Source organism: Oryctolagus cuniculus, chromosome X (assembly GCF_051225735.1).
Source record: "Oryctolagus cuniculus isolate XC-2025 breed Fujian yellow rabbit chromosome X, ASM5122573v1, whole genome shotgun sequence".
Lineage (NCBI taxonomy): Eukaryota > Metazoa > Chordata > Mammalia > Lagomorpha > Leporidae > Oryctolagus > Oryctolagus cuniculus.
The window spans coordinates 31221064-31230221 of NC_142888.1; the positions used below are offsets into that span (position 1 = coordinate 31221064).

Sequence of the window (9158 nt, forward strand, 5' to 3'; positions counted from 1 at the left end):
AGTGGAAGACAGCCCAAGTATTTGGGCCCCTGCACCCACGTGGGAGACCCAGATGAAGCTCCTGGCTCCTGGCTTTGGACTGGCCCAACCCTGGCTGAGCAAAGCTGTTGTGGTCATTTGGAGAGTGAACCATTGGATAGAAGAGATCTCTCTTTGTGACTCTACCTTTCAAAATAAATAAATAAATCTATAAAAATAAAAAAATTAACAAATCTTTGTCATAAAAATGCACAGCTAGAGAAATAAACTGTGAAATAAATGATCACAAGAGTTACACTCTACCTAAGTACAGCTGACTTGGACTCCCCTACCTGGGACAGACTGGTGAGTGTGATCAGCTCAAGTTTCACTTTCTTTGAGCCATGGATCCCTCATGCTAGTTCAGGCACCTTTTTTTTTTTTTTAAAAGATTTACTTGAAGGTCAGAATTACACACAGAGAGAAGGAGAGGCAGAGAGAGAGAGGTCTTCCACCCACTGGTTCACTCCCCAGTTGGCTGCAATGGCCAGAGCTGTGCTGATCCAAAGCCAGGAGACAGGAGCTTCTTCCAAGTCTGCCACATGGGTGCAGGGACCCAAGGACTTGGGCCATCTTCTACTGCTTTCCCAGGAGTTCAGGCACCATGCCAACATAAACCATTGTGTCACAGTACTTTTTTTTTACATATTTGTGGGACAGTTTGATTACCATTTCTCTCCCATACAGGACCATGGAATTCATAGAGTGCTCTTGAATTTTGAGGCAGTCTTAGTGATTTACTTATAATGAAGATATGCAGTAGAACTGACTGTATGTGACTTAAGGGGTTAGGTTATCAAAATGTCTTCCTGGCTCTCTCTCTCTAGTGATACACACTTTGGGAACTCACTTTCTGCAATGCTAAAAGAATCACATTGAGGAGAGAGAGAGAGAGACTCCCAACATCAACCATCAGAAGGGTGAGTAACAGTTGTGCCAACTCATGTCCACACCCAGCAACCAGCCAAGTGGAGATTCCTGACTCTGGGAGAACTAAAAGGGGGCTGGGTGCTTGTGATTTTGAGAGGCTTGTGTGCCAGGACTGTGAAAAAAACTGAGGCTGTGTGGGAGGACTCATGGTATGGCTGGGACTTTGGGCAGTCATAGTGCGGGACTCCGCATGCTCAGGACTTCCTGATTAGCTGGTGAGGGACATTGCTGGGGAATCTGAGCTTACAACTGAGGACTGCACAGATCCTTTGTGTGGTCCTTGGGGCAGAGCAAACAAATATTAGACCTGCTGGGGCTAGTACTCAGGCACTGGTCTCCTTTGAGGAGAGGAGCTCAGCTGAGCAGAATAAACCTACCTTCTGATAAAAAAGAGGAGATTTACTATGCCAAACCTGGGTGTGTCACCTTAGACACAGAGTTCTCTGGCTACACCCACCACAGGCCTCTAGATATTCACTGAAAGCAGACACTCCACTTATCTACAGAGCAATAGTACAAAGATAAAATCCACCACAGAGAAAAAACAAAGAAACCAACCAGTATCTCTACAGAATAACAAATGCACCAATTCAAGAAATAAGAATAAGGGAGACAACATGATGCCCCCAAAAGAACACAGCACTTCAATACTAGATTGCGAAGATGATGAGACTGAAGAAATGCCAGAAATGGACTTAAAAAATTGATCAGAAGATTACATAGAAGTAATCAGAAGTAGATGCACGAACTACTGAAATCTGTATATGACATGAAAGAAAATATTGAGATCTTAAATAGAAATCAAAATGAAAGGCCAAATTCAATAGAACAAATAAAAATGCATTGGAAAGCCTTAACAACAGAATCAGTGAAGCAGAAGAAAGAATATCTGACTTAGAAGACAAAGCACAGGAAAGTATAAAGTGAGACCAAACACAAGAAGAAGAAATTAGACGGGTGAGTGAGAAAGCCTTAGATGATTCCTGCCCCAAGCTTTCAAGGTACCTTAGCTGATGCTTAGTGGAGCAGAAAAATCGTACTTTGGGAGAGAAGAGTTAGATTTGAAACAGCTTTCCTTCTATTTGAGTATGTGGGAGAAATACCCAACATTTCCATTTTGGCACACTTTTAGCAAGGGTGCTAACTAGTTATGGCTTTCCAGAATATCTGAAGGAGAAATGTCTGCTCTCTTTCTGTTTGAACTGACCTTAGCATAAAAGGCACATTTTCTCTTTCATGTTTTCAGTCCTTCCTTTCTATGTCTCTGATATAATTTTAAAGCATGACCCCAGTGTTCTCTGACACTTCTACAATGTAAAGGCAAATCTGTATCCCTTCCCCTTGAATCTGGGCTTTGTGACTGCTTGACCAGTTGACTGTGGCGGAAGTGATGGCATGCTAGTTTCTGAGCCCATGCCTTAAGAAATTGGCAGTTTCCACATTTTGTTCCTTGAGATGATCACTCTCATATCTTAGACACCATGATATCAGGAAGCCCAAGCCAAACCATGGAGTGGTTAACATGGAAAGGAACCAATAGCCAGGACCAACTTGCCCCCTATGTGAGTGAGTCATCCTGCAAGTAGATTCACTGGCCCAGGTTGAGCCATCCTAACTGGGATCACATGGAGGAGAGAAACTCTGTACTGAACCCTGCTCACATTTCCGATTTGTAAACAAATAGTTACTGTCCTTTGAGCCATTAAGTCTCATTGTAGTTTAGAATACAGCAAGAGATAACCAGAACCTCTTCTTTGAATCCTCCTCTCCCCTTCTTCTCCCTCCCTGTTAATTTTATTTGCTTTTCTCCAAATCTATCACACAGCCAACACATATTCTCTACCACTAGAGAAAGTATGTACTCAATTTTGTTGTTCTTATAAGATGATGAATAAGAACAACAGGGACTCTAGCTGATTAATTTCTGAATGGACTGAGTAGCACAGTGAATTTTAAACTGAATTGGATAGCTTGAGTTCAGTCAATCAGTTTCCTGTTATTTTATGTAAAAGGTATTTGTGTCCCACTCCCCAGATGTACTGAATCAGATGTTCTAGAGTTAGGTCTGTAAAGCTCCATCTTTAGAAAGCCTCCCAGGTAATTTTTATGCTTACCAACGATTAAACACTTTGCTACAGTGATTATTCAAAATTCCATTGAAATAAGATTATTGTGATATTTAAATTAAAATAGGCTGTAAATGACAAAAAACATTTAATGTGGAATCTGGCATATTATAAGAGGTCAACAAATGTCAGCTGCTACTATCATTATTTTTATCATTTTTAAAGATTATCTTTTTTAAAAATTTATATTATTTATTTGAAAGGCAGAGTCACAGATATATATATATATATATATATATAGAGAGAGAGAGAGAGAGAGAGAGAGAGAGAGGCTGAGAAAGAGAAAGGTCTTCCATCCACTGGTTCACTCCCCAAATGACCACAACAGCTAGTGCTGGGCCAGAGTAAAGCTGGGAAACAGGAACTTCTTCCAGGTATCCCGGATGGCTTTTGTGGGCATCTGTTTAGGGGGAAAATATTCACACCAGAGTATTAAACCACAAATAGGCAAAATGCTTAAAGAATGAGCTACTTTGACATTTGAATTTATTAATTAACTTAGGGTCAACAACATCACATTTCCTTTTCAACTCTTATCAAAAAGAACGACTCTCTAGAGTGCTCTGTCTTAATCAGAACGGCGTAGTGAATAGTCTGAATCAGCGTGAATTAACTTCTCTGTGCCTCCATTTTCTCATCTTTTTTTTTTTATTTTTTGACAGGCAGAGTGGACAGTGAGAGAGACAGAGAGAAAGGTCTTCCTTTTGCCGTTAGTTCACCCTCCAATGGCCGGCGCGCTGCGGCTGGCGCACCACGCCGATCCGATGGCAGGAACCAGGTACTTATGTACTTATCCTGGTCTCCCATGGGGTGCAGGGCCCAAGTACTTGGGCCATCCTCCACTGCACTCCCTGGCCACAGCAGAGAGCTGGCCTGGAAGAGGGGCAACCGGGACAGAATCCGGTGCCCCGACTGGGACTAGAACCCGGTGTGCCGGCACTGCAAGGCGGAGGATTAGCCTAGTGAGCTGCGGCGCCGGCCTTCATCTTTTTTTTTTTAAAGGGATGATAATACTAGCTCCAAAGATTGTGAAAAATTTGCTATAGATGAAAGTGTGCAGAATCATTTCTTTTTTAAAAAAGATTTATTTATCTGTTTTAAAGTCAGAGTTACACAGAGAGAGGAGAGGCAGAGAGAGAGAGAGAATGAGAGAGAGAGAGCTTCCATCTGCAGATTCACTTTCCAATTGGCCACAATGGCTGGAGCTGCACCAATCCGAATCCAGGAGCCAGGAGCTTCTTCCAGGTCTCCCATGCAGGTGCAGGGGCCCAAGCACTTGGGCCATCCTCTACTGCTTTCCCAGGCCATAGCAGAGTGCTGGATTGGAAGAGGAGCAGCCCGGTCTCGAACTGGCACCCACATGGTGCCACGGTGGAGGATTAACCTACTGCGCCATGGTGCTGACCCCACAGTGGTACTTTTATAGGGTAGGGGTTGGTGCCCTGATATTCAGATAAGCCAGAATTTGAGTGTGGGGTTTGAGTATTACTCACTTCAGTGTCCCTTTTTTGAGAATCTCAGAAGTGTCCTGCCATCTCCACATGGTTCTGCAGCACACACGTGGTCATCATTATGCATGATGGGAAATGAGGCTCAGGTATATGGTGGGGAATGGGTATGTGAAACCTGCAGTCATGTTGGATTGGCACAGAAGGGAATGGGGTTTGGGCACTGTGGGGCTATGGCACAGATTCTGCTTGCAGGCTTTCAGTTCCTCTTCATTCGCTAGTTTTTCACCTGCCCACTTCAGTACCTGCTAGCTATTTTATTATTATTACCAACTATTATTCTTTGTAAAGAACGCACATCACAGGCAACCTTTTTATTGGTACAGGTCTATGACAAAAGAAGAAACTAGAAGAAGTATGGAAATAAAGCCTGGGTCAGGAGGGTGAGATCAGGATCTTTTTTGTTTACCCCTGAATCTTCAGAATCTTGTATCCTGCCTGGTCTGGTACATGATTAGTCTTCAATAAACTTCTATTGAATAATGATAATTCCTAAAAGATGAATACTTGCTGATTATTAATTTTTCTTTTTGTATTTTGAATTTCTGCTTAGAGTTTGAATGTGGCAAGATTGTTCTTTAATTGACTGTGGTTAATCAGATTCTGTGTCATTAAGTGTGCCTACTTTCTTTTTATCGGTATGTAGAGCAAAGACATTCTGTTTGATTTTCTCTCCTAGTTTTATTAAGGCATGGTTTATAATTTTTTAAAGATATATATTGCAATGAACATACATGTTTAGAGTGTACAACGTGTTTTGATGTATGCATACATTGTGAAATAATTAAATCAAGCTCATTAATATATCTACCACTTCAGATATTTATAATTTTTCATTTCTTGTTAGAGGGTTTTAATGAAGAAAAAGAATACATAAATGGATCCAGAAACCAAGAAAGAAGGTGAAAGAAACCACTGCAATATTTTGTAGTCTGTGGCTTTTGACTTATCTTTTTTTTTTAAAGATTTATTTTATTTATTTGAAAGACAGAGTTGGCTTTCCGGCCTCAGGTCTGAGGGAAACATGGTCTCCTTGCGCCTGGTTGTCTCTGCTGGGGAGTCCTGGCTGCCCTGTGGCCTCGGTCCTCGGCGGTTTTTCAGTTATGGGACAAAGATATTATATCAAAACATTGAAGCTTCCCAGGCTAAATTCTTTCCACCAGTTCAAAAAGTGATGCTACCACCCAATAGTTTTCAAGGAAAAGTTGCATTCATTACCGGGGGAGGTACTGGCCTTGGGAAAGCAATGACGACCTTCCTGTCCAGCCTGGGTGCTCAGTGTGTGATAGCCAGCAGGAATGTTGATGTTTTGAAAGCTACTGCAGAACAAATTTCTTCTCAGACTGGAAATAAGGTTCATGCCGTTCAGTGTGATGTGAGGGATCCTAACATGGTTCAGAACGCAGTGTCAGAACTGATCAAAGTAGCAGGGCATCCCAATATTGTGATAAACAATGCAGCAGGAAATTTTATTTCCCCCTCTGAAAGACTGTCTCCTAATGCTTGGAAGACGATAAGTGACATAGTTCTAAATGGCACGGTCTATGTGACGCTAGAAATTGGAAAGCAACTAATTAAAGCACAGAAAGGAACAGCGTTTCTTGCTATCACAACTATCTATGCGGAGACTGGATCAGGTTTTGTGGTACCAAGTGCTTCTTCCAAAGCAGGCGTGGAAGCCATGCACAAGTCTCTTGCAGCTGAATGGGGTAAATATGGAATGCGATTCAATGTGATTCAGCCAGGGCCTATAAAAACCAAAGGTGCCTTTAGCCGTATGGACCCAACTGGAGCATTTGAGAAAGATATGATTGAAAGAATTCCCTGTGGCCGACTGGGGACTGCAGAAGAACTGGCAAATCTTGCCGTTTTCCTTTGTAGTGATTATGCTTCTTGGATTAATGGAGCAGTCATTAGATTTGATGGCGGAGAGGAAGTACTTATATCGGGTGAATTCAACAGTCTGAGGAAGGTCACCAAGGAGCAGTGGGACACAATAGAAGGACTCATCAGGAAGACAAAAGGCTCCTAAGGCCACGCTGCCTTTTCTTGGTTACAGTAGAAGTCAGAAAACAGAAGTAGTAGGAACTGACTGTAATCTTGAATATTGTCAAGTCTAATAGATTGTTAATTAACAGTGATTGAATGCATATGCTGTGACAGAACAATGATAGCCATTGTATATCAAAGATAAATAAGATGGGATATTGTCTCTCCAAGAAAATTGTAAAGAATATGACGTTTGAACTACCTGGGTCCTGCCACCCACATGGAGTCTCCTGGCTTCAGCCTGGCTCATCTCTGGCTGTTGTGGCGGCATTTGTGGAATGAAGCAGTGGATGGAATATCCAGCTGTCTCTGCTTCTGTCTCTCTCACCCTCTCTGTCTTCCTGATAAATAAAAAGAAATAAATGCTTCTTAACAGTGTGAAACACGAAAAAAAAAAAAAAAGAAAGAGTTACAGAGAGAAGTAGAGACAGAGAAAGAGGTCTTCCATCCGCTGGTTCACTCCCCAGATGGCTGCAATGGCTGGAGCTGTGCTGTTCCGAAGCCAGGAGCCAGGAGCTTCTTTTGGGTCTCCAGTGTGGGCTCAGGGGCCCAAGGACTTGGGCCATCTTCTACTGCTTTCCCAGGCCACAGCAGAGAGCTGGGTCGGAAGTGGAGCAGCCGGGACTAGAACTGGCGCCCATATGGGATGCCACCACCTCAGGCCAGGGTGTTAACCTGCTTCGCCATAGCGCCAGGCCCCTGACTTATCTTTAAAATGTATTTGAATAATGAAAAAATAAGATCTCAACTAACCAGATTGTAAATACAGGGACTAAATCTAAAAAAGATAATTACCTCCTACCACTATCTCTACCTGGGAGAAAGTGTAGACATGTCATTGCAACACTTACAACTCAATGTTTGGCTGTGTTGCTGAGCCCAGACTTGGTGTTTGGTATTGTATCATTGAACTAAATATCAAACTTGATCACAAGATTGGATCACTGGGTGTTGAAAGCCCATGTGACTTTATTGCCTATCAGCCAAATATGGACATTTTCTATATGTTCATTTTTCTTAAGAGTGAGTTTATCAAACTAAAGATTCAATGGAAATGAATAGCTATGAGTGATAAGTTTCTAGAGCTTTTGACAGGAGTGGGAGTTTCCATCCTGTTCATCTGCGATGCTCCAGATCAGGAATATATTTATTCTGCTTCATTTTCCTTGGTGCATTCATTGGGGGGAAGATGCTTCTGCAGTGTTTATTTAGAAAGCTGCAGGGTGGATTCAAACGAATCAAAAATGTCACTGCTGTGTCCCGGCTCACAGTGGGGCTGCCTTCTGCCTCCTTTCCCCTTTAGTACCACCTTGATTCACATGTACGGGTCTTTGTTGAATGCTTTGAGATGTGGGCAGGACAAGAGGAGATTGGTGGTAAAAATAAAGGACTCCACCAATGGTTCTTTTCAAAGCAGATGGCCTGCGAAGAGCAACACAGACTTGCATGTCCAAAATAATTATTCTATAAATTGCCTTTTGAAGCTCAGATATCTAAATGAAAATAAAAAACAAAAATTAAGGCACGAAAAAGTGTATTTCTTTAGCTCCCGATTCAAGAAACCACGAGATATGAAGTATGATCTATTCTAATGAAGTAGGTTACTGACACAATGAAGATATGTATGCCATCAGCTACCTTTTGCGGCGTAAAAAGCACCCCAAAACTTAGTTCCTTAAGACAATCCATTATTTCACTTTTGAATTTATGGGTTAGTGAGGGCAGTTCTGGTCTGGATAGGCTCTGCTATCTCTACTGGGAGATTGGTGAGAGGCTGGATAATCTACAGCAGGCTCACTCGCATATCTGGTGATCAGCAGGATTTTGTGAAGGGATCATCTCTTTCGATTTTTAGCCACACCACTGTCATCCATAACCCCTTATCACTGAATTCTCTGGGGGTATTTTCAGGGTTATCTTACTTGACCTCTCAGGTGAGTCTGACCTTTTTGATCACTCCCTTTTGCATGAGAGTCCTTTCTCCCTTGGTTTCTGACACATCACTTTGACTTATTCCTTTCAGCCTTCTTTTCTATGGCCAATAACTTGAATGTTGGTGATGGCTAAGCTTTGTATCTGGTCCTCTTCTCTCACCATCAACCCTAAGTGAGTTCATTCACCCCACAATTTCAAAGACTTCTTATGTTCTGTTGACTCCTGTTAGAGACTTCTCTCTTGCATCCTGGGCAGCTTTACTGTGACATTCCACAGGTTCCTTAAACTCAGTGCATTTCCCAATGCCTACACTCAGCCCGCTGAATTACTATGCACCCAGTCTTCTAAGCTAGAAAGTTGGGAAACTTCTTTCTCTCCTTTATTTTTCATTCAGGAAGCGAAGCCTGTTTTCCCTCAGAACTCTTCCTTGTAGCTCCCCTGCTTTAATCAAGGGGATTTATCCCCTGTCACCCCATTCTCCTAGGCTTTTATGCACCCAGCTTCTGCTTGGGTTTATCTAATGAGAGCTCCTGCTTTTAAAGACTAGCCAAACTGGTGCTGACGTTGTAGCATAACAGGTAAAACCACCACC

General features: G+C 42.3%; 1 protein-coding gene across 1 annotated transcript; it reads left to right on the forward strand.

The window, feature by feature from the left end:
* The first annotated feature begins 5567 nt into the window (after positions 1 to 5567).
* Positions 5568 to 7037, forward strand: LOC100348851 (2,4-dienoyl-CoA reductase [(3E)-enoyl-CoA-producing], mitochondrial). The gene has a single exon (XM_051827041.3). It carries the CDS (start codon positions 5607 to 5609, stop codon positions 6612 to 6614), a length of 1008 nt encoding a protein of 335 aa, XP_051683001.3. The 5' UTR covers positions 5568 to 5606; the 3' UTR covers positions 6615 to 7037.
* The last annotated feature ends 2121 nt before the right edge of the window (positions 7038 to 9158 follow it).